Source organism: Microtus oregoni, unplaced genomic scaffold (assembly GCF_018167655.1).
Source record: "Microtus oregoni isolate MIOR12 unplaced genomic scaffold, Mior012 000038F_ref0000394, whole genome shotgun sequence".
NCBI lineage: Eukaryota > Metazoa > Chordata > Mammalia > Rodentia > Cricetidae > Microtus > Microtus oregoni.
In genome coordinates, this window is record NW_024543097.1 from 576282 (window position 1) to 602502 (window position 26221).

General features: G+C 41.3%; 1 protein-coding gene across 1 annotated transcript in view; it reads left to right on the forward strand.

Moving 5' to 3' along the window:
* Positions 1-26221, forward strand: part of Adam23 (ADAM metallopeptidase domain 23) — a 159133-nt gene that overhangs the window by 9691 nt on the left and 123221 nt on the right. Inside the window, exon 3 of the mRNA XM_041631816.1 lies at positions 22795-22871. Within this exon, the coding sequence (XP_041487750.1) occupies positions 22795-22871 (77 nt within the window). The remainder of the gene's footprint in view (positions 1-22794; positions 22872-26221) is intronic.

The following is a 26221-nucleotide window of genomic DNA, read 5'->3' on the forward strand; positions in this document are numbered from 1 at the left end:
TCTGTCAATCCATCAGTCCCACTGCTGACAGATCCATCTATCACGTGACTCCCTTTATCCACATCCAGCAAGCATCCTTTCAGCTGGGTAACTTTTCCTTGGGCAGACTCAGGGTGTGCTCCTCGGCTTTCCTCTTAGACTACGAGCCCCTCTTCTTCCTCTTTTAGCATTCTTCTGGGTCTCTTTGTCCAAAGGTCAGTCCGCCTACGGAAAAGTCTATGTGCATGATTTTATTCGTATCTGTCCAAAATCTGGGGGTACTCTCAGAAGATGCGTGTGTCCCTGGAAAGACCCTGATCTGTTAGTAATGTGGCTTGAGGCTTTGAAGGCCAAATTCTGTTAAATTCCTGCTTAGTTCGGAGGATCTCATCAAATCTATCTTTAAGGCCTGAAAAATTAGTTGTTCCTAAGGTTTGAGCTTTCAGAATCAATTCTTTTCCTTTCCAGAAAGCACACAAATCATGAAGTACATAATCGTAAAGTTTTATTCACACAAAGTATTCAGTTCTCAGGTGACACAGGTCCCCTTTGCCACAGCTCACTGAGGGTAGGGTTTGGCAGCGATCCTGGGGAGTCTTTGTGTTTAGAATTCATGTACATTTAGTACAACTTTAATTGAGTTTAATGCTAGAAATTCTATTACAAGAAGGATAGATCAAATTATCTTTTATTTGGAGTCATGATCCTGAGAAAAGCCATCCTCATTCATGGCGGGGTCGGGGATAGAAGTCTCCATCCTGGGAACCCACTTTGGTGCACCTGTGACTTAGTCCAGGTCCTCAAAGTTTTGTTTTCTTGACTCCTTCTTTGGCTAGAGCCAAAGAAGCACATTTCCTTATCTGGAAAATTACAGATTGGTGGACTGGGCTCCTCTTTGAATTCTTCTGTGAAATGCACTGTTCGTTAAGAAGATCCACCTTAACACTAAGCGTTTTCTAATGGTACCAGGAACCGCCCTAACAAAACGAAATGTCTTCTAAGGGTTTGTGATGGTAAGGATGGGAACACAAGCACATCCTTTCTACACCATGGACAGTAACTGCTGAACAGTTAAGTCTCAGTAGGCTGCTAAACACAAGGATGACCAGTTTAAATCTGTCATTACTCAGCTGGGGACATTCGTCTCTTACTTATCTCTGTGGCAATGTCCTGCCAAGGGACCAGTCTTGTCAAGCTTTAAATTCTAGCTGGACAGTGGTGACTAGGTGACCAATACTTCTGGACTTTTTTTTTATTTTTTATTTTTGCATAGTAGGCGTAAAGATACATTCAGGAGTAGTCTGACCCTAGCATGGGCAGCAGCTGATACACGAAAAATAAAACAAAGCAAATCAAAACAACAGCTGCAACAAAACAACCTAAAACAAAAATAAAACAGCAACAGGGAAAAACCAAAGCCCTCCAAGAGGGCTGGAGGTAGAGCTCAGCTGTAGGGTGCTTGCCTAGTGCTCGCCCGGCACTGGGTCTGATCTCTTGCACCACTGAGGAGAAAAAATAAACCAACGAAAAAGCATCGATTTTGATATTTTGAGTGCCTGCTGAATTCCAGGATCTCTATGGAGCTTGCTTCCCCTCGGTATGGATGTTTAAAAACTGTCATGGTAAGTTGCTGTCCGGCTTGCTTAGTTGGTGTTTGGGGCTGTCTTTGTCACCAGGCTGTAGTAAGGAGTCCGCTTGTTGGTTCCCTGCCACTCACCCCTGAAATAATCACACAGAAACTATATTATTTAAACCACTACTTGTCCTATTAGCTCTATATTCTTATTAGATAGTTCTTACATATTAATTTAATCCATTTCTATTAATCTGTGTATCGCTACATGGTTGTGGCTTACTGGCTAAAGTTCTGGCGTCTGTGTCCGCCGGGTCTACATTGCTTCTCCTGACTCTGCCACCTTTCTCCCAGCATTCAGTTTAGTTTTCCCCGCCTACCTAAGTTCTGTCCTGCTATAGGTCCAAAGCAGTTTCTTTATTAACCAGTAGTATTCAAAGCATACAGAGGCTTGCTAATACATATAAAAAAGCCACTGTGAATGGAGTCCACCTAGTTGTAAATCACCGAATGCATAGATAATTTTCCCCCCATGTGTCTCCCAACTATTTATTTTTTTAGTGAAATAGAACACAATAAATTAATTTGACGCTCAACTCTCCAATGCTTTGTAACAGCGAATATAACCCAATAGCTTTTGAATTGAACTTGAACAGCTTTTTTTTTTTTTTTTTGGTTTTTTGAGACAGGGTTTCTCTGTAGCTTTGGTGCCTGTCCTGGAACTAGCTCTTGCAGACCATGCTGGCCTCGAACTCCCAGAGATCCGCCTGCCTCTGCCTCCCGAGTGCTGGGATTAAAGGTGTACGCCACCACGGCCCGGCAAACTTGAACAGTTTTATAGTAGTGTTGTCATACGTAAAACCACACATGATCCTCATAGCGAAACTACTGAGATGCTTATTATTTCTATGTTCTGGATGTGGAATTTGTGTCTCCAGACTTCCAGTCCCTTGCTCTTTTTTTTTTTTTTTTAATAACAATTCCATGGACGGGGCATAGAGAACTTGCCTTCTCTTTTAGATAAAAATGTTTTTATTTAAATTTTTTTCAAAATACTTCTTAAATATTTACATTAGTGTGTGTGTGTATGTGTGTGTGGTTATGAATGCAGGACTGCAGAGACTAAGAGAGGGAGTCCTGTTCCCTAGAGCTGGAGTTACAGGCAATGTGAACCCATCTCAGAGGGGCAGTGCATGCTCTTAACCACTGAGCCATCTCTCTGCCCAGACACTCATCTTCTTGATCAAAAGTCTAATGAGGTGAGCTAATGACACGTGGGCTGTGTACCTGGGTATATTCCCATACACACTGTCTTCAGGATTTCCCTGCATTCAATGGCTTTTTAGGTCTTTATATTTTCCATTCCCCTCTTTGTCCCTCTTTCCTCTCCTCTCTTCCTCCTTATCTTCTTTCTTGCTTTTTAATTTTTGAGACAGGTTTATACTAAGCAACCCAGGCTAGCCTTGAACTCACAATGTAGCCCAAGCTACCCTTAAGAAACTGTGGTTTCAGCTTCCAGAACACTGGGATTGCAGGGGTTTCCCACCAGGCCTGGCACTTTCCTTGTTAGCCTTTAATTTAATTTTTTTTTTCTATCAGGTTTTCCTTCTTTATGTTAAAAAGCGAGATGGACTTGTTTGGTGTTTCCAAGCTGTGCCAGACATCGGCTCATTTTAGAAGTGACTTCTTTTTTTGGAAAATATTCTTGTATACTTTATAGGAACTCGCAGCTTAAGGAGGTGGGCGTCTGAAGTAAGCTTATTTAACAAGAACTGGTAAAGCTGGTACAGCCTCCCTTTAGTTTTTAGTAGGAAAAAAAGACAGAACTCCCAATTTAGCCTTTCTGTCAGCACGTGGAATGCAGCCTAACCCGCGATTCAATACAAAGATGGTATTTCAACTCAAAGCAAGGAAATGGCCATTTAATGACCCGGTATATCCATTCATTTGTGGGACAAATAGGATTTAAAAAAATATGGCCATTGTTGTGGTTTGAATATGAAATGCCCTCCCCCCCCCCCCCCCAGTGTGTTAAAAGGCTTAATCCCCAGCTGGTGTTGCTATTTCAGGAGATGATGGACACATCAGGAGGTGGGGCCTGGCTATGGGAAGTAGATTTTGGGGCTGTGTTTCACCCTGCTGTTTCCTGGGCACCGTGACCTGAGCAGTGCTTGCCATGTGCCCCTGCTGAGCCCGCTGAGCAGGGCGGAAGCCTCTGAGAACAGGAGCCAAGGGGCCTTCTTTCCTTAGGTTATTTTCCTGAGGTGTTTCTCACAGCTGTGTGAGGAGGGCTGCTTGGAGTATCAGGACATATTCTTCGTCCCCTCCTGCTACCCTTGTGGCTAGTGATGAAGAAGGATTCAGGGTTTTCAGAGTCTTGGTTTGAGCTGCAAAGGAGTTGGGTCCATATCAGGTGGAAGCGGGCGTAAAGACTGAGGTTGACTCAGGGCTTGCCTCAGCTCCCGGGAGGCCGGGGTGGGACTCTGACAAGGAGAGACTGTGGGAGGATGTGCAAGATGAATTAATTAGCTGTCGCCTTTGCCAAACCATGGTGGCCGTTAGAGGAGCTTTCCCTAAACGTGAGATTTGGAAATGGGGCATCTTAGTGAGTTGAAAGGCAAACCTTTCTCTTCATTTTTGGCAGTGCAGGAGTGGAAGCCAAGGCCTGTGAGTGCAAGGCAGTGCCCTGCTACTGAGCTATGCCCCCCAGCCTCAGGGCATCTTTTTGTTCTGCTTGTGCTCTACATAAAAAAACCATTAAGATAATTTCCCCCCAAGAACGGTCCCAGGAAGACGCCGTTCACCTTTCTCCCTCCTTTCAACTCTCCCAACTCAAGCCTGAGAACAACTTAGATTTGCCTTTGGAAAGTTCCTTGGCTTGGAAATAAAAGATAGCAAGGATGAGACCGTGACAAATAGAGTGTGCCTATGTCTGCCAACTAGAAAAAACCAAAACAGGAACGAAAATAACAGATATACAGTTTGCTTTTATTTTCACAGTGGGATACAGTTGAACAGGCCGTGGCCAGGAGGTAAAATCGGTGTGCCTGTTTGCCCGAGGAGCTGGCGCAGATTCTCCACCGCTTAGGAATGATGGCTTTGTAGTGAGCGCTCATTAATTGCTTTGCTAATTGCTGTGCGTTGTCCTGTGTGACAAAGTGGCCTTTTATCTCTGCGGAACGTTCATACAAAAGCTAGCAGCGTCCATCCCTGTTGAGCTGTGGGAACACCATCACTTGCTCCCTTCAGAGGAGATGGTCAAATGACATTTTGTTGTTTTTGGATTTGTAATGGTGTGCAAAATTGTTTTCAGAAATGGTTAATCATTATTCCTTTCTCTTATAATTAATTTAATACCTATTTTTCGTTTTACTTGTTCTTTTATTTGGGCGGTATCCATCATTTTAATAAAGTACTAAAGCATTTAATATTGTTGCTCAAATAATGTATTTATAAACTAGCCCTTCCCACACTGTCTTCATAATTACCTCTAACCTATTTTCTATAAAATAAATTCTTTACGCATAACTGAAATCTAAAAGTCTGCCTGTATGAGACCATAAGTTTGTCTTTTCATTCAGATTTCCCCTGCTTGTGGATTCTCCTGGGTGTTTCTACACCCTAATATGTTAGAAGTTCCTGAGCTAGGCTGACTCACCGTTATGAAGCACTTGTTCTCAGTGTAAGGTCTGAGGGCCCCTGACCTTCCCTGGAAGGTCACCCTAGCCCTGCGACTGTTACCCTTTGTTCTACGTTGATATGTAAGAGACAACCCAGGCTTACCGTGATCATGCTAACATTTCCCTGTGTCAGCCCAAGCCTCCATGTTCTTCCTGTGTTCTTTCAGGCAGTTGCTCAGGCTAAGAGCCTTCTCCTCCTCTTTCTCCTAAAGCATCGCTTCAAGCCACTGAGTCCACTGCCATTCAGAAACTCTGCCAAGCTGGTCCAGCGTGCCATCACCTCTTGCCTACACTGTCTTGTCAGCTCTTCTCCTGTCCTTGTCCACCTCCCTCCTCTCACTCTTGTCATTTCTGCACACATCAGGCAAAAACGAGGGTGTCAAATCCTGTTTGGATTATGTCACCTCGGCTCAACAACCCCAGGAACCTCCCATCTTCTCAGATAATGATGAGGTCACTAAAGAAAGCTAAGCTGTTGCTCTTGTAGTTGGATAGATAGACGTGCTAATGCTCTTTATGTTTATGTCTTTGAGCACATGAATTAGAGAAATGAATAATATTTAAATATCAGTTTCTCCAGTGATTTGAAACATAATAAGCTATACTTTACAGAATTCACTTTACAACATGAATTAATTCAATTTAATGTAATTGTTTAAATAAAAAATTAAAATTGTATACCAAAATTACTTATGTACTTTGATTAATTCACATTTTAATAAAAAGTTTTTGTTTTCTTATTTTAAAATTTTAAATCTTGGAATTAAAGTGGATTTTTAAATTATAACAATAGAAAACAAGAGCATCATCTGAACATATCTGCTGATGTGATATAATAAAGGGCATCTTTCTGACCAGAATGCTTTTATGGGTCAGTGACTTGAGAAGTTGATGCTTCTGGATTCGGCCAAGGGAGAGGCTGTTTCTGTGGTCCAATTATTATTTTTATTTCCACAGGAAGAGGCTCTTTCCTACTTCTGGGTATCTAGGGCCAAGTGTAGAGACTCAGCAGTGGTAACAGACAGACATCTTCACAGAATTTTGGCGGGAGGACTCTTAGGGAAATACACCATTCTGCAAACTTTGGGCTTCCTGGGCAGAGAAGAGAGGACAAACCTGTATGTGTGTATATACATACATACATACATATATATATATATATATATATATATATATATATAATAGCAGTATTTTGCAATCTCACTAGTACTGTGTAAGGGTTTCACATCCTTGTTGACCTTTTATCTTCAGTTTTTAGATACTGACTATCCTATTATGTGTCAAGTGATAAGTCCACAAGGCTTTGTCTTTATTTCTTCAGTGTTACTAAGGTTGAATATTTTCTGATATAGTCAGTGATGATATATATATATTTCCCCCTCTGGAGAAGTTCCTTATTCATTCTGTGTCCCTTTTTATTTGTTATCTGTTGTTGATATATAGAAATTCTTCACATATTCTGAGTTTTAATCCTCAGTCTCTTGACCTACAAGTGTTTTCTTTCATCTCGTGTGGACTCTGTTATCCTGTTGACATCCCTTCCCTCCCTACATTGGGAATTGGCTCAAAGGCATGACAGGCACGGGTTCTGATTGATAGGCAAGGGTTCTACCATCTATCTTTCTACTTTTATTTTGAGACAAGGTCTTATTAAGTGGTCCAGTTCCCCTTGAACTCACTCTGTGTCCCAGGTTGGCCTCAAGCTTGCAACCTTCCCACCTTAGCCTCTAGAATAGCTAGAATTATGGGCCTGTGCTACTAGGCAGATAGTGTTTTCTGATGTGCAAAAGTTATCATTTTTTGTGATGCCTTATTTAGTTTTTCTTTTGATGCCCATGCTTTTGGTGTAGTAGCTAAGGAATCATTACCAATTCCTGTGTTATGAGGTTCCCCCCATAATTTTTCCTGCTCCCATTTTTTCCTGAAAGTTATTATTTAGGGCTTAAGTTTAGGTTCTTGATGACCATTTGTTTAAATTTTAAATAAATGTCATGGAAGGTCAGGTTCCAAATTTTTTTTTTTTGCATGTGCATATCCAGTTTTCTCCTATCGTGTGCTGAAAAGACCATTTTTCTGCTGTAAAATGCCATAGTATCCTTGTTGAGTACCGTCTGACTATATTTGTGTGAGGTTCTATAGTGTACTCTGATGGCCTCCATGTCTTTCTTTAGGCCACTAGCATACTTTTGATTATCATAGCTTTGCAGTAAGTTTTGAAGTCAGTGAGTGTCAGTCAGATCTCTCTCCCCTGCACTGACTGAAACCAGGGACCACATGCATGATAAGCATATATTCTACCACTAAGCTGCACCTGTAGGCTCTGTTCTTCAGGTGAATTTGGTTGTTTTTTTTGGGGGGGGGGTCTTTTGAGATTCCATTACAAACTTTAGGACAGATTTTCCTATTTCTGGACTTCGATCACTCTATTGATTGCTTAGAGTAGTGTTTGCACTTTTTTCTCTTGAGTTTTAAATCCATGAACCCTGATGGATACCCATATATTTGTGGCTGTAGGTTTCTTTCATCTAGTTTTGTGGTTTTAGAAATATATCTTTTGCATATTTAATTTATTCATCATTTCATTATGAATAGGGTTGTTTGATTAATTTAATTTTCAGATTGTTTATTGCTAGCACAAGGATATCAGACATTATTTTGTAGTTCTGGGGATCTTCTCAGGGTCTCACACACTCTATTAAACACTTTACCACTGAGCTACACATCCAGCCCTTCAAATTGAATTCTGAGTGTGGCTTTTGTGCTCTGCAAACTTTCTGAATTCATTTATTTATTACTCTTTGATTTCTTTTTGTAGACTGTAGGATTTTCTGTATATGAAATTATGTCATGCACAGACAGATGAATTTCTGTTTGTCTTTCCAATTTGGACGCCTTTATTTCTTTTTCTTGCTTAATTACTGTAGACAAAAGTTGATGTCTTGCCCAGTCCTGCAGCTGTTAGTCCCAAAGAAACACAGAAGCTTATATTAATTATAAACTGTTTGGCCTATTGGGTCACACTTATTGTTAACTTTCTCTTACAACTTAAATTAACCCATAATTCCCATCTATGTTTAGCCACATTGCTTGGTACCTTTTCTCAGTAAGGCATTCTCATCTTGCTCCCTCTGCGTCTGGCTTTTTGTTGTTATTGTTGTTGATGCTGTTGCTGCTTCTTTGCATTTTTTCGTCCCAGAATTCTCTTAGTCTGGTGATCACTTCTTGCCAACCAGCGTTTTTTAAAAAAACCAACACAAGTGACAAATTTTACAGTGTACAAGAGCATTATCCTACAGCAAATTACGTTGGCTGAGACTTCCATTATAGTGTTGAGTAGAAGTGGCAGAGATAAGTACCTTCATTTTCTTTCTGAACTTAGTCTTTACTATTGACCATCATGTTAGCTGTAAGTTTAGATATAGAACATTTTTTGTTTCAATAACAACAATAATAAATATAAAGATAATTTCCTTCTGTTAATTTTTGCACACATTTCTTTAATAAGGAAACCATGCTATAGGCTTCCAACTTTGGGTAAGTTATTTATCTGTATTTAAAGTTTGTCATTTTAAACCTAAGAAGACTGGGATGTTTTAGTGTGATTTGGATCCGCTTGGGAGTTTGCCAAAAAGGTGTGTGGGATCCAGTGATTAGAATTGTTATGTGTCACTTAATTTTGATGTGGGATAGTTAATTTGATACAACACTCACAGGTTGTATATCTGTGGAATGTCCTTCAAAAAGAGATAGGTGCTGTCAAGTGAAGGATCTCTCATAATTTCTAGGATTGGCTCTGTTTGTGCAATAGCTACCTTCTGAAACTGGGGTATTAAACAAAGAATAGGAATAATAAATTGTGGATATTTATCTGAAAATAAAAATAGGTATGGTGGGAAGAAGGCTCATTTTAGAGTCTGCTGTGCAGACGTGCAGACTTGTGTTTGGGTCTATAACAACCCATGTAAAGAAAAGCTGACCATGACAACTCATGTCTGTAACTTATATTTGGGGCATGGACATGGGTAGATAGATCCCAAGGGCTCACTGGCCAGCTAGACTAGGTGAACTCATGAGTTCCAGGTTCAGTGAGAGACTCTGTTTTAGAAAATTCGGAGGGGAACATTGAGGAAGATATTTGATGCCTTTAACCTCCACACAACTCAAGTGTCCCTATCAAAGACTCACAGGAACATGTAGTACCAAAGAAAGTGTGTGTGGGGAGTGACAGGCTTCAGGAACAAATGGTGTAAAGTGACCCAATGAGAAAAGAGTTTTGAAAAGCAAAGCTGAGGAGTGGTTTTAAATAGAAACACCGCTAGCTGGATTATGTTGCACCCCTGACTTATCATGAAGTCCTTAGCTAGACAATTTCTGGGTTGTAGAATTCCTAAGGGCAATGTTGGGACTCCATGGCAAATCCTAAGGGCAATGTTGGGACTCCATGGCAAATCCTAAGGGCAATGTTGGGACTCCATGGCAAATCCTAAGGGCAATGTTGGGACTCCATGGCAAAGGAATGTTATAATAGGTGGAAAATGGATGGTAGATATATGTAAAGATGCACATTTCCATGTGTGACGTTGGCATAAATGTGTTGTGTGAAATTCATAGTTACTCTTACATTTCCCAACGTGGTCTAAAAATTCAGAGTTACAGTGGCACAAGATGAATAGCAAGTCTCTTTCTGAGCTCTCTTCCAAGGCTGTTGAATTCTGTTTTTAGTTCTCATAACATTTAATAATTTATTTCTGTCCTATTTTTAGATTCCCATCAACTTAAGATATTATCTTTTCTCTGTTGAGAGGAAAGGTGAGCATACTTCACTATTGTGTGCCTCTGTCTTCCCCAACTCCTGACTTTTATTTCTGACATATTTTCTTTCTCTTTGTGTGTGTGATTTTTAGCAGGCATTATACACTTAAAATAATCTTGAAGGGATTTACTTTTAGAATTATGTGTCAAGTTGTCGTCTTTGGCCTCTGGAGAGAGAGATGAACTTGGAGACCCAGGGAGAGCAACTGGAACAGATTATGCTCCTATGATGGGTTCCCAGGAGTGCGTGCTCTGTGCGTAAGGCCTTGGCAGGTTGATGGTGAAGGACAGAGAGACATTTTGTGGATGAAAAAGTATTGCATATTTCCTGCTGTGTTATTTGTTCAAGGTAAGAAAGGACCAGAGGACAACGGTCTTGTTAGGATTGCTTTCTTGTTATGTTCAGATGATGTGGAAATTTTTATTTTATTTTATTTTATTTTATTTTATTTTATTTTTTGGGTTTTCAAGACAGGGTTTCTCTGTGGCTTTGGAGCCTGTCCTGGGACTAGCTCTGTAGACCAGGCTGGTCGCGAACTCGCAGAGATCCGCCTGCCTCTGCCTCCCAAGTGCTGGGATTAAAGGAGTGCGCCACCATTGCCCGGCGATGTGGAAATATTTTAAAAGGGAAGGAAGGGAGCAAACATTACCTGATTTATATTTTAAAGAGACAATCTGGCAGTCCTATTCAGGATGGAGTGCTGTAGGGCTAGAGTGGATGTAGGAGATCTTTTGGGGCATGTGCATAACTGTCTAGGGTGGTAGCAGGAGCATGGCAGATAAATAGCTAGATTTGGTACATGTTTAGAGATGAATCTTCTGGCTTTCTGGTGACTATGCTGGAACAGGAGAGGGGCCGTAATGTGTTGACGAATCTCTCTTCCCCTAACCTGTCCACATCTGCATCTCCAGGACCTGTGACTAGGGTACATTCCCTGACAAAAGAGATTTGGTAGGTATAATTAACTAAAGGATTGTAAAATGAGGTTTGAAGACCACTGAAGGCGTAAGTCATAAACAATGCCACACCAGTTTGGAATTATGATTAATAGGGTGGTATTTATTTAAAGGGGAAAAAACTTACAGATCACCGTCAGCCCTCTGCGCAACCAGGAAGGGAGTCTAGTCGCCAGCGGAGCAGGAAGTGAAGAGAGAGAGGAGAGGGAAGTGGCCGCTTTTTTAAAGAGAGAGACACCACGCCCCCATGGGCTGGTATCTCAGCAGCTATAGGCTGGAGGAACAGGAGGACCTCCCGCAACAGACCACTTGTGAGCACTGTGGCCCAAATGAATCAGAGAGAAGAGGAGGTGACAGTGGGTGCAGATGCATGCTGGGGGGGGGGGGACCCATGAGTCAAGGAGTGTGTTCATTCTTGGGGTATCAGACAAGAAGGAACTAGACTCTTGCTGGGGCTCTACAGATGGAATCAGGCTCACCAACACCTTCACTTTAGCCTCTAGACTTTGATTTGGACTTTTGACCTCCAGAAGTATCAGATAACAATTTGTATTGTTTGTAGCTCTGATATTTATAGACATTCACTATGTCAGGCATAAGAAACTAACCCAGAAGTCTGGAATACCTGCTGAACCTTTCCCAGGGAGCCTGTGGAGGAAGCTTAGAAGCTAGCATTCTCTGCACTTTGCTGCAGAGAGTGTCTGATCAATGAGTGACTTAGTTGTGGTGTCAGGGATAGGGCAAAGTGGGGTGGAGATGTGGGAGCCGTCGTCCAGCAAATGACATTGAGAACTCAGGGAGTTTCATCCTCTGAGAGGTTATTGCCTCAGTTGTGGAGAGACAGCTGAGTAGCCTCCGAATGCAGGCTCCGTTATGACTCCATCCCCTCTCATTTCCAGCTGCTTACAGTCCATTTATTTGCTTTTGTGTCACCAAATGACATTGCAAAGGCCAATAAGGAGCTGTCACTTCAGGAGGAAAGAACTGAACTTTGTCTTTTCCTTTACCGTTTACTTTCTGTTTTATCTAAAGGACTTTGTTGATGGCTGCAAAGGGGCTTTGAAGAGAAGGTTAAACGAATTTGTGTAAAGGCAATGTGTCTAGAAGAATCTAAATCTACATAGCTCCTGCATATATAAGACAGGGATTCTTAACTAAGGTTGTTTTGGCTCTTATATACCATTGGGCAACGCCAAGAGATTTTTTGTAGTTGTCCCAAGTTGAGGATCAGATGCTGAGATCATCTGTGGGTAGAGGCCGGGGTGCTGCCAATATGTTGTGTAGATAGTCTCCCATCCCCAATCAAAGAAACAATGAGTTCAAGTTGCCAGGTGTGCGGAGGCTGAGAGACCCTGCGAGAGACCGTGCAAACCTGTAAACTAGGAAACGGAACGGTCCACCAACACTACTTTCTATAGGATATCTGTTTGCATTCTAAGCCAGCAAATGTAGGCTTTGGCCACCTTCATTTAAGTCCTGGAACTTTCTTATGTATTTTGTAAATTTTTGACTTTGTAGGGAACTGGCTAATTTAGTGTTCATTGAGATAGAAGGCAGAAAGAATATGTACTGTCTTCATTTAAATATCATCTCCTTTTTTCCATGAGAAAAGTATTACATTTATTATAAGCTTTATTTTAGAAAAATTAATGTTCTCTAAGTAGTTTTTGTTTTTGGCTATTTATCATATATTGATAGCATTGTTTCCTCTGTAATCATTAATAACTAAATATTACCCTAATATAGTTATTTGCTTATGTCAGGTAATAAAAACCACTTGACATACCTATAAATAAAATTAAAAAAATTGAAAAATTACCTAATTTCTTTCCTATTTATTGGCACTATTAAATATCTTGGATCACTGTGGTCTAAAAAGAAATATTCACAAAAATTTCTTTTCTCTTTCACTTGTTGATTTAAGTAGCAATGTATGTGCGTGTGTTTGTGTGTGTGTGTATGTGTATAAGAGAGAGACAGAGAAAGAGACAGTCAGAGAGAGAGAGAGAGAGAGAGAGAGAGAGAGAGGAGGGGAGGGAGAGATTGAGAAAAGTCCGGAAGGAGGCAGACAGAGACAAAGACACTGGAGATAAGAGGACAATTTTTGGTTCTCCCCTTTCACTGTGGCTTCGAACTCAGACTTTCCTACTGAGCTATCTTACCAGCTCCACAGTCCAAACCTTGGTCACTAAATTAGAAGAGACCTTGAGATAATGATACTACTTAGTAGAATGTGAGATATATCTTAATTTCCCTGATTTAAGAACAGGTCTTTGAGATGGAAGCTATAGGCAATAAAATAAAATCAGTAAGAATGACTTTCAGAATTCCCAAAGGACTGTGACAAACAGCAATGACACATTTGAAATATTAAGAATGACGATAGCGTAGCTTCTAAAATAGGGAGATGCACTTTCAAAAATGCACAGGTGAACTTTGCATTGTTCCTCAAGAATACTTTACATACACAGCCACAAAATGACCTCAGTGCTGTGGAAGAGAGCTAACATGGACTAACCATTAAGGTGAATACTTTTGTGCTTAATATTTTATTTTTGAGGAGAGGAGTTTTACAGTATACACTGTCTCTTGGGATAAAAAATATCACTTAATCATTATACTTAAAAATATTGTTTTAGACCTCCTAAGTAGAGTTGTGTTGACTTCTGTAGTTTCCCATTTAACTTTGCTTTTTACTCAAACCTTAGTTCTGTCACAGAGTATGTGTTCTGTTGAATTTACTTCCTCCTTCAGATCTTTAAATTTTTTTTTAGATTTATTTTTTTGTGTATGAGTGTTTTGCCTTCATGTATGGCATCTGTAAAGCACATGTGTGCCTGGTGTCTGCAGATGTCAGGAGAGGGCAATGGATCCCCTGGAAATGGAGTTAGGGATCCTATGAGCTGCCATATGGATGTTGGGAACCCAAGTCTTCTGCAAGAGCAGCACCCCATTATTTTTTATTATAATTTTTGAGAATATAACATAGCTACATCATTTCCTCCTTTCTTTCCACCCTCCAACCTCTCCATGTACCCCTACCTTGCTCTCTTTAAATTTCATAGGCCTTTTTTCTTTAATTATTAGTATGTGTGTGTATTATTAGATATATAAGTATGTCCTGCTTAGCCCAGTTAATGAAGCTGGAATGTGTGTGTTTTTAGGATTGAGTACTTGGTATTGGAAAGCTGATTAATGTGCTCTTCCCTGCACCCCAAGGTCTTTTACTGGAACTGTTTTGTATCTCCAAAGTTCAGTGATGTGTTCATTAATTTATATGCTGGATCAGTGACTTATGTTTTCATTCCTTCTTAATTTTCTTAGTCCATTGGTAAACATTCGCTAACATCAAGGATAGGGGCCATGTATTTACTCTCCACTAGGACATTTTATGCCTGTAACAAATATAAAATGGCCCGAAAACTCTGGCCAACTTACCTAACTCAGGAAGTTCCCTGTTCCTTTTGATTACTCAGGCCAAGGCGCTTTCTCTTTCAGTTGCATTGCCCATAAAATCTGTGAGCAGTGTCCTTGACTTCTGCCAGAACCCGGTGACTTCCTGGCATCTCCACGGCTCACCCAGGTCCAACTCCCACCTGGATGACCGCAGCAACCTCAGTTTGGCCCCTTTGCTTCCTTTTGTCACCCGACATCTTTAGTCCAATGCTAGGAAGAACCCTTGAGTGAGCGGTTAGACTGGAGACCCAGCTGTGACTTGGTGACTCCTGTTTCATTCAGAGTACAAGGCCAGAATCTCAGCCTTGCTTATCAGCTCTCCCACAACTAACCCTCATTACGTCTCAAACTCGCTGCTTAAGCTGCTGTCTTTATCTGCTCCACATGGCCCACACCGAGCTCTCTGCTCTTCTCTGACGTAGCCAGCATGCCCTGCGTTAGGGCTTTCACAACTAGCTGTTTCTTCTGCCTGGAATTTTCATTTGCTAGGTATGCACATAAACAAAACTTTAAAACAAGGTAACTTTGAGCCTCTTTGGCAGAAAACAGGCTCCAGTGTTATTAGTGTTAAAGAAGTTTAGGGCTGGAGAGATGGCTCAGAGGTTAAGAGCACTGGCTGTTCTTTCAGAGGTCCTGAGTTCAATTCCCAACAACCATCACAACCATCTGTAATGAGATCTGGTGCCCTCTTCTGGGATAGTCATGCATGCAAGCAGAAGACTGTAGGATAGAGGTGGGCAGCCCTTGGGCTTCCCACAGGTCAGGGAACCCTGATTGCTCTTCAAGCAGATGAGGGAGGGGGACTTGATCGGGGGAGGGGGAGGGAAATGGGAAGCGGTTGCGGGGAGGAGGCAGAAATCCTTAATAAATAAATAAATTAAAAAAAAGACTGTATACATAATAAATGCCCCTCCCCCCTTTGGTTTTAAAAGGAAGTCTAAAGACACCTACCTGCAGCTTTGTAAAATGGAGAAGTCCATCTTTGGGGCATCTTCTAGTTTGAAAGTTACTCTTTCTCTCCAAAGGGGCAGTAAAAATACCATCAATGATTGTAGTCAAGGTCAGAATTGATAGCAAAGGACAGAAGCAACAATAGCTGAACACCAGAAAGTTCAGGGAACTCCATAATCTATGAGTTCCTATAGACAAAAAACAGAGACTGTACCCCAGTGTTAGGCAGCTTGTGACGTGAGTCTTGTGGAAAGTAGTCAAGGAAAGTCAAGGTCTCTTAGCAATAATGTTGTTAAAGAGTGCACACTTAGGGAGAAGGCTGAGCAGCCTCCTAAGCAGAGCCTGGGGAATCCATGCAGAAAGAAACAAGAGGCTGTGATGTGTAGATCTGGACAGAGTGACTAGGATGAGTGGTTATAGACAGTTGTGAGCCGCCAAGTGGGTGCTGGGAATTGAACCCAGGTTCTCTGGAAGAGCAGCTAGTGCTCTTAACCCCTGAGCCATCCCTCTAGACTAACTGGGAAGAATGGTATGGGAACCATCAGCAACACGTTTAAAGAAAAAGCATGTTTTCGAACTTGTTGTGTTAGACCCATGTGCTTAGCCCCCCCCTTAGTTATTTGTCTTTATTGTTTTTTCCTGAGGGAGAAGTTGAAATGAATATTTGGCTCTATACTGTATCACTTATGGTTTCCCAGATACTCAGGCAAAGTGTGTGATAACTGGACCCTAATTCTCATTTTATTAAGTCTTACCAACGCCTTATATGGCTATCGCAAGTTAAAGCACCATCTGTCAATATCACCAGAGAGATATTGAAATGGAAAGAAGTTGACTGAGTTATAGCCAACAATCCAAGGAGCAGGCAGCAGGCTGGGTTGTCATCAGGCGCTCTCTGCAGGAAGCTGGTTTTCAGGATGGTCCTACTGTTATGTAAGCAATTCTGAGGAAAATGGCAGTGAGTCACCGACAACAAGCATGAGGCTTGATTTATTTCCTTTCCAAATTTTCTTGTGTCTCATCCTCCCTCTTCACCCTTTTTCCCACCCCCATCATTTTTCTTCTTCTCCTCTTCTTCCTTCTCCCCCCTCATTACTCTCCTTCAGGACTGGGGACTAGGGCATCATGTATTCTGGGCAAATAATCCATCATTGAGCCGGGCCCCAGCCTCACTAATCTTCTCTTTCATTGAAATTACTTAGTGGGTGTTTAGTCATTTTGTCCAGAGAGACAGAATTTGTTCTTACTTTAGGACAAAAGAGTTGGAGAGGAAGACCCATTTGGAGTTGTGCAGTTTGGTGATGTAGGAATTGATGAGGAGAAAGAAGACGGTGAGTCACACCTCAGCTACTCGATTAATGCATCCCATTAAATGTTACCATTCAGGAAGGCGGCAGGAAGAGACTGCTTCCATGGCAACTGTTGTCATAGCTAGATTCTTACTCGTCTTTCACAAACTCCAGGAAAGCCAAAGAATGCAGCTGTTGTGATACTGGTAATGCTTTACTCGTTTTTGAATAAATCGCTCTGGAGGCCTGTGATTTCGTCTGTTTTGTTGGCATTGTAAGTTGAATATACAGAAGGAGAGTAATTATCAAAGGTTAGAGTTTAGAAAATATTTAAGGCAAATGTCCAAAGGTGCTTTGTCAGTGATATATTCACAGAACCTTCAGGGCTGCTACATAATCACCAGGAGAAAATTTCCTTGGTCCTTTAATCTCTCCTCATAATATTAAAGATGGCTTCTTTTCTTTGACTCTTCTTTAGAGTCTACAAAGAAAATCAGCACACATGAGTCCCTGCTTATTTACTGGAATGCCTGTGCGAGTCACCACTGTGGCTTCTCTTCCTCTTTTGTTCGCCTATTTTCTGTATCAGACTTTAAGGGTACCTCGGGGTGAAGGACGATGAGAAAAGGAAGTAGATGAAACTGGAGTCTCTAAATAGATGGCTAATTTGAAATGGACTTCTTGCAGGAGGTTTGCCAGAGGTCTTGTGGCTCTATCAGCCCACGCTTCCCTTTCTCTTTGTCATCAGATTCAGTAATTGAATGCTGGCTAGGTTTCTTTCAGACCCCATGTTCCTTCTTTCTTCGTGAGGATGGCTTAGAGAAGGAAGTCAGGCAGTGACCCTCTTTCTTCATTGGGAGATGCTGATCTGTGGCCTGTGTGCTACCCGTGCTTGGCTGATGTACTGGTCCCATTTCAGTAAAATCCTCCAAAGGACATGGCTTCAGTCTCCTATTTCCTGCCAAAGATAGATTGGTTAGCAAAATGCATTAGCATTTTTGGGGGGTTTGTACATTTATCACATTTATTGATGTCATGGAATGCCTTATGATGCATTGCCAAGTTTGTGCTATCACCACAATCTAAACTGCAGTTTAATGCTCCAGAATGGAAGACGGTCTGTGTTTTGCTTTAAAAGGGTGTTTCTGATGTGTCTATTCATTAGCAAACATTAGAAACACTTGATAATTTCGTCCTACTGAGTCGCTGAGCTATCTGAGTTCTGCTAATCTTTACATGCTGAGACTCCTGCATAAGCAATTGTCACTTATTTCCAGTCTCCAAAATCCCCCCTTCAAATTCTAATACACTTGTCCGTCCCCCACATTTGATGATTAATCATGCTTATGTGTCCCATGATGATAAATAGTTTTTGTTAGTATTTAATCAGTGCATTGTATTTTGTACTCATTTGTTTTTCATTTCATGTCCCAGATGGTTGGGTTCTTAAACGTGAATCTCAATTTCTCTATAACCTCACGTCTTCCACAGTAGCTCATACAAAGTAGGTTTTCTATTCAAATTTGTTAGTGGGTTAACTGATAATGCTGTGCATTAGAACACAGTGAAGAACACAAGAATATATTCTTTTCCACGGACTACCTATTTAAATGTGACTTGGCAGGAATTGTTCAGCAAATTACTTTAATTTATAAAACTGCCTTCGTGAAACGTTTGCAGCTGTTTCACTTCGTAGGAAAATGATTCATATTGTTTCAAAGACACAGCACTTGAACAAGGTCAAAGCATAATCTATAATGGTAGTGAGTAATAAAAATATAACATTCAAATTTTTCAGCATATAAATGCATATTGGAATTTGCTAGAAGGTAAGCAGATACATTGGGAGGGAATTCTGAGGCGAGCTGACATGTCTACCCTTTCTAAAATGTTAATATATTCTCCTTTTTCAGTCCACATTGCTCTTCTCTAAATGATTAAGGCGTTTCAATGTAATCAACCTTTTCTAGTACGTTTCTGTTACATTATGACCTAATTTAATCCTCATACACATCTTTGTGGTACACTATTGTTATTTATATTTTAATAGCTAGAAACCATTGAGGCTTGAAGATTTAAGAACTTCTGAAATGGACTTGGCACTTCTTGCTTAACTGAAGCTAATATCTTGCACAACCTTGAACAAGAATCTCACTTAACCTTCTGTTCCTTAGATTTTTTCCTTCTTTTTTTCTTTTTATAAGCAGTAAGAACATCTGTCCTGCCAATTTCTTGGGCATTCTAGGTAGATATGACGGTGCTCTGGAATGATTAAAACCCGAGAAGGAGATGGATATGCCACTTAAATTTATTTTTATTTTTAAATTATGCTTGTATATGTGTGAATGTGAGTGGAGTGTCTGAGGAGGCCAGAGTTGGATGTCCTGGAATTACAAGGTGCTGGGACCTGAACTCAAGTCCTCTGTAAGAACAGCCAGCGCTCTTAATTGCAAAGTCATTTCTCTAACCCTTTATAAGTCGCTTTTAATGTTTCCTCTATTACCTGAGTGAAAGTCTTCATAAAGAACAGATCATAATTAGGAGAAAACCACTTCCAGATTGTCCTCTGCTTCCCGAGCTCAGTAGAGAAGAGCAGACACACAGAGGTAAAGAGGTGTGGGGACTGACATCACAGACTTTCTGTTCTGCAACCTTTTAACATTTTACCGAAGTCTGAAGTTAGGTTTTGTAAGTGGGAAAGTGCAGAGTCTCTGTTTCCCAGTGTTTGTTCTAGTGATGGGTATACCCTAGAAAGCCCAGCTCCCACAAAAGGCAGCGGGAGACGTTGTTTCATGACAGTGTGCGCATGTTCAAATGACCAGTTTTTATAAAAAAAATTTATAGGTGGAGATGTAGTTCTGCTCATTTTAATGTTTACTAACTGTCTCAAGAACAGCTCACCGTGTCTCTTCAGGTATGCAGTGTGCCTGATACAAGCTGCCTGTATTATATTACGGCATTGTGCGATGGCAAAGCATACTGTGGCAGCTGCCCTAGGATAGAGTGGGCTTCTAACGTTGCTTAATAGGGGTAGCATTACTAGAAAGCAGGAGGGAAGGAAGGAGTCAGAAGAACAGAAGAGTACTTTGAAGACTTGCGAATTGTCTCTAGCGAAGGAGATTTGTGTGTATATAATTACCATTAGTTGTTTTTGTTTATGAGGCTCCTGCAATTTCCCTGGACCAGATTCTTAGTCCCAAGCAAAGTACTGAAGTGCTGACAGAACAGCTGTTTCCAGTCCTTCAGGGTGGCAGTACTGAGCCCAGGGACGCGCTCTTTCTCGTGAAATGATGCTTCTTGCCTCGAAAACTCTGTGGCCTTCCCCAGTGCCATTACGGAGGATGTCCTTATAAAAACAAGACTGTCTAACAGACATCTTGAAGGACAAAACAGCTGACCTCGTGTGGGGTCAGTTCTCTCGGAAGTAGTCTGAGAAGCTGGTTTTATATAAACCTTACCGTGTCATCCCTTATTTTGTATTTTCAGCGACGTGTAGCGTCTTATCAATTCTAAACACGTTAGAGCGATCAGAAGCGGTCTTAGACAAAACCCTACTCATGTCTGCTATTTGTCTAACTTCCTACCACTTGAAAGGCATGTGTGTGTGCTCTGTTTGTGTGTGTGTATACACACATGTATGTATTTAGGTATGTAAATAAAAATTGTATGATCTAGGCAGATTTTTACTTGCATAATCTTAGCATTTGGGATGCAGTGGAAGGAATTCAGGCCACCCTCCTGTATGTGGTGAGTTTGTGTCTCGCCTGATTGTGTAAGAATCTGCCTCAAAGCTGGGCGGTGGTGGCGCACGCCTTTAATCCCAGCACTCGGGAGGCAGAGGCAGGTGGATCTCTGTGAGTTTGAGGCCAGCCTGGTCTAGGAGAGCTAGTTCCAGGACAGGAACCAAAAAGCTACAGAGAAACCCTGTCTCGAAAAAAAAAATGCAGAAAGGGTTCTTTATTCCCACATTCATGTTTAGGATCCTATTTTTGTAAGTTCATCTTTGTTCCCCTCATAGCTGGATTCTTATTTCACCTTTGGAAATTTTTTCCAGGGAGCACTCTGTCAGGGAAGCCACTCCACAGTTGCAGTTCTAAGGCTGCTTGGGGTGTGGCTCAGCCGCATTAGTGGTGGCTGTCTCTGAGGTATCCACAGGCGCTTGTGCGCTGAACCTCCTGGAAGGGCAAAAGGCTGACCCAGTGTCCTTTGCTACATCTTGTATTAGATTTCGTGACACTGAAGCCTGTTGTGCTGACTTGGGATAAACTTAGCAAAAATCAAGTTGTGTAAGTTCAAGCTGTTGCACAAAACGGGTTTGCTGGGTTTGCTACCAGGCTGCCCTACTTTTTTTTTTTTTTTTTTCTGGGTTGATACCAGGCTGATATCAGAAGTTTTAGGAGCTTACAGATCAGCTTGGGTAAGCCACAGTGAACATTTCTCTGCTATGTAATATTTTATGAGGAAAATATAAAGCTTAAGTACTTATATTCTCAGGAAATAAGTGTTAGATTTTTAGACAAGCTTTTGGAAACCATAGCTGAAAAATCTTATCTTGTTTATTCATCTTTATAAATGTCTTCAAGCAAAAACTGATGGTGTAAGATACAAAATGAATTCATGTAAAGACCCTACAGTTTGTCCTGGCTGTGTAGAGGATCCACTGCAGGTGACAGAGACCTCACTTGGCAAGACAGGGAATTTCTATTTTTATGTTTTGATTCAGGAACCTCGGACTTGTGTGATGATCTTACTCTGTGCGGTTTGGATTTTGGGATGGAGGCTGATGGTGTTAGGATAGCACGGACCACTTATTGGTCTTGTTTAAAATTTAGTATGTGTTAATTGCCTTTAAAATTATATTTACTGTTTTTATTGGGTAGCTGGCGGTTGTGACGGACTGAAATAAAAACCGTGGTTTTATTGATGGTCTTTTTATGGCTGCAGCAAGATAGTAGCCTTGACAATAAATGTTTGGTGAGTTTTGAATTGGAAGGTTTGGATGGTTTTGAGGAAGGGTGATTAATCTGTAACCATTTGCAAGATGCCTGTGATATGTGTCATGGTGTTTACTGTCCTTGGAGGGGATGGAAGGAAGCAAAAACCCGCAGACAGAGAAGGGGAAAACAAAGTGCCCTACAGCTCTGAGGACCAGAGTTTATACCTAGAGTGGGTATGATGGAGGGTGATTGGCATGCTTGGAAGGATTTGATCAATAATAATGTCAGAGAGAGTCGAGAGAAGCCTGCATTGGCAGTGGGGGAGCTGGGAATATCCAGTCCTTGGAGAGGAAGTCTGGTGTGTGTAAATTGACCTCCAGTTACCAGGCACAGCTTTTCACCTGTTCTTTGGTTCCCCCTCTACCTTAGGAATAGGTCTAATTGGTGTGGTTATCACATATAGTCCTCTCTCTCCTCTCTCTCTCTCTTACTTGATAGGATAGCAAAGTGTAACTTTATGTTGGGTAATACTTTTTGACAGCTCTTCATTGGTTTGCTAATTTACATTATCCAGGAAACTTCTTTGGCCTATGCTAATCTTTTAACACCTGCTAAATATGATTCTGGCTTAGCTGGGATTATTGCTGGTTTCTGGATTAAGGCACTGTGTGTAAATCTGTGACTCTTAAAGGGGGATGTAAACGTAATCTTCCCGGGGGCTGTAGTTCAAGTGCTCTCGGGTGTCAGAAGCCTGGCCGTTTTGTTTGATTGTCACAGTCTGCAGGCGCATCACAGAGGAAGTTCCTCTTCCCGCAGAAGGGCAGAGTGCTGGCAGGGACTCTCATCTGGGTGTGCAGCGAGCTTCATTCGGAGCACAGAATAGTCCAGAGTCAAACCTGGATTAGAGTTCTGCTCGGTTTATCCTGTTCACTTTGGAAGTCCAGCAGGACACGCTGCTGATTCTTGCTTTAGTGGGTTTGTTTTGGAGGATCTTGTATTAGCTCTTCGCAGCTTACGTATGTTGGTCTTCCAGGAGGACCGAGATGGTGCACCTAATCCTTTAAAGAAATTCTATGATAGATAAAGATGCCTAAAAAAGTCTACATAAAAATGCTGGTCCTGTCAACACCTTTTAAGTTTCCTTCTCTTTCTGCATTTAGGCTGTCCATCTGGCCCAGGCGAGCTTCCAGATTGAAGCCTTTGGCTCCAAGTTCATTCTTGATCTCATACTGAACAAGTAAGTACACAGCAAAGCCTCTGAGGAAGCAGCGATAGTAAACCTTCATTTCTAAGATTCACCACCACAATGTCTGTGCTGAAGCAACTGATGTTTTCCAGTTGATTATGTGGCAAAGAAAACTTGAAGAAGAGGGAGAAGTTTGATTAGTAACTGTATCCTTATTTCCTTTTCCTGAAGAAAAACATTTAACATGTTACATGTCCCAAATGGAGACTTTATACATTAAGATTTTATTTATTTTTTTTATTTTTTATTATTTTATTTTATTATTTTTGGTTTTTTGAGACAGGGTTTCTCTGTGATTTTGGAGCCTGTCCTGGAACTAGCTCTTGTAGACCAGGCTGGGCTTGAACTCACAGAGATCCGCCTGCCTCTGCCTCCTGAGTGCTGGGCTTACATTAGGATTTTAATAACTTTTATTGAGCTGTTGATAATTTGATCCTTCCATACATATATAAAGAACTTTCTAGTTACTGTAACCTCACCTGTTACAGTAGTGTCCTTCCCGCCTCAAATACCCACCCTTTGCTCTTCAAGTTTTCTTTCCACATTTATATCTTATTTTCTTTTTCTAAGGCCCATTAAGTTTAAGCAGAATTGTCTATGTTATTGTGGGGTTTGAAACTAGCCACTGGAGTCTAGTGGACTTATCAGTTGATATATAACCAAAGACAGTTATTACCCCTCCCCCAGAATCCATTAAAATAGACAGTAATTCAGTAAGGAGAGGTAGGGCCCTGTGCCCCTCTCTGATTAACTGTTGATGGCCCCAATCTTGTCATATTATGGTTTTAAATGAAATAAATATTTGAATTATTCCTAGTTAATTAAATGCTAACTGTAGTAATCAGTATATAAGAAGCATAATAAACTACTGACTGAAGCATAATTAGACTTTAGTCTAGAAATTTCTTCCATTTTACTTTTTATAATGCACCACGTGACTTATGTAGGAAGATGACAGTAAGCAGTGACTCACAAGTGTCTATTTTGAGAAGGCTCTTTGCTTCGGGTTTCACACTAGTGTAGATTCTTTGAAACTTTGTACTGATGAAAATTTACCACATTGTATCTGTTTGTTTATTAATTATATTGGTATTTAAATGCCTTTCCCAAAATCAGAACAGTTTATACAGGTGCTCTTGCCTTATCCAGGACTAAAGAGATCACATCGAACTGACACCAAGCCTTTGGGGAAGGTGGCGTCCTGTGTGACTCTCTTCAGTTGCAGAAACGCTAGGCAGGATTTTCGGCTCTCCTCAGTAGTTTAAACAGGACTACATTTTATAAGAAACTGTTAATTTATGCTACCAGACACCGTAATGCAGGTGAGCACAGTCAAGATCAGTGGAACTGCAGAAGGCTATCAGATTTCTTGTTTGCCAAATTCTGTCAGCTCTGCAGAAAAAAAAAAAAAGTGCAGAGTAAGCTTGGATGCTCCTTACTCAAATGTTATTGCAGCTTTAAGTCAGAATGAGTCAGCAGAACTCAGAATTTCTGTGTTAAAGATATTGCAGGTTTTCTTCTTTGGTTGAATTCCAGTTCACCATGCTCTGTCAGCAGTGTGCCTGCATAAAGGATGATCTTGCCAAGTCTTAGGCTATGTTGAGTACCAGGATGTGGCTAATTTTAGTTTGTTTCAGCTCTTTGAGGTGGAGGTTAAAATCGGGGCTGCAGTGCGCTTTGGAGGGCAGCTCTGCTTGCTTACCACTGCACCACCAGGGCTGTCCCAACTGCTATGGATTTTTAATATTAGTATATCATGACCCCAGCGGAACCTTCCAGTCAAAGAAGCGATGCCTGAGAAAGGGTCGTATGGGATATCCCAGAGCACTTAGAGTTACAGAGCCAGACCAGAAAATATTTATTACCACTTAACACGAAAGGAATCAGATTGAATACCTCTTGTGGATATCTTTGTTTGAGGAGTTGGGTCTAGGTGACGGCTGGTTGATAGAGATATAAAATAACTTTAGAAGAGTTGAGACGTGCACTGTGCTGAAGGTTAACATGGAGCGCAATGGGGGTGGGGCCAAACCCCCGAGGTTTACTCCTCTGTGAGTGCAAGGCCAGGAAGTACGACCAGAGAAGGAAGAGTTATTACTTGCAGCCAATAAGATGGCTTCCCCCAAAGCACTGTCTCTTTGCACACAGAAGGCTAGGGATTTCTTTCTGAAGACTCATGCGTATTCATATTGGGAAGAGTTGTCAGCACATGTCGACTCTTGAGCACTCCTGACCATGTGAATAAACTTCTTCATAAACCACATGTGCAAACATGGTGCCTGGCAGCATCCAGAGAATATAACTTCTCACACAGAGGGTTTAGCATTATAATGAATAAAGTTTACTCTGGACAACTGGCTTCAACTGGTGCCGCATCTGCCTGCGATAACTACACACAATAGGAAAGGATGGCAGGAGCCACTGAAAGGGACAGCATCTTATTTTGCATGCAACTAAAAGTTTCAGTTTTGCAGCTAGCCATCTCACCAAGGAGAGGCAGATCTTTAGGCTGAATGGATGTGAAAATTTATCTAGAAGGGACACTATTGGACACCTACCTTGTTAGACAGGAGATTATCAGCAAGGAGAGCATTGGGAATGGAGAGGAAGAGGGAGACATAAAAGATGGAGAAGGGTATCCAGGCATTGGAAGGTCTTAGATTGGGGGGGTTCAAAAACAGTTCAGAGTAGATTATCTTTTGGGATAAGACATTTATTAGAGGAAACACGAACACTATAAACAAACAGGTGGGTGTAGTGCATTCTGAAGAGAGTTAAGACCCGCCAGGCTAACAGGGCCCCTTTTAGAAGTTTCTGAGATGTGGACAGGTCCTCTATGAAGTGGATGACTAGCCTACTGTCAATGCTTGCTTGCAGTCAGGTGGTTTCTGAGTCACAGGAGAATTGGGAAAGGTTAAGTTCTTTAGTTACCATGTGTTTATCATACAGGAAGATCACCTTACCTCTGATTGTTAAATGTGCTTGCTAAAATTCCTTTGGGGAAGTGAGGATTACAGACACACAGACAGTACCATAGGGTGTTCATCGTTTCTTTTACAGCAGATAAAAGGGTAGATAGAGAAAGAGGTCTAGTCCCAGTTTAACAGATCTGTAATAGTGTATGCTGAGAAGGCAGGGTCGCATAATGTTGTGCATGAAGGGAGAGTTGTTAAATTTTACATAAGTTACAAGGGTGTGACAGAGGGAGACAATCCTGAAGATCTAAGCCCAGGATTGCTCAGCTTGCTGGGGTCTGGAACCCAGGTCCAGATGCTCGTGTCATGATAAAAACTAGTATTTAGGATATGAGTGTTGAGGACAGTAAGAGGCATATTCAGTGG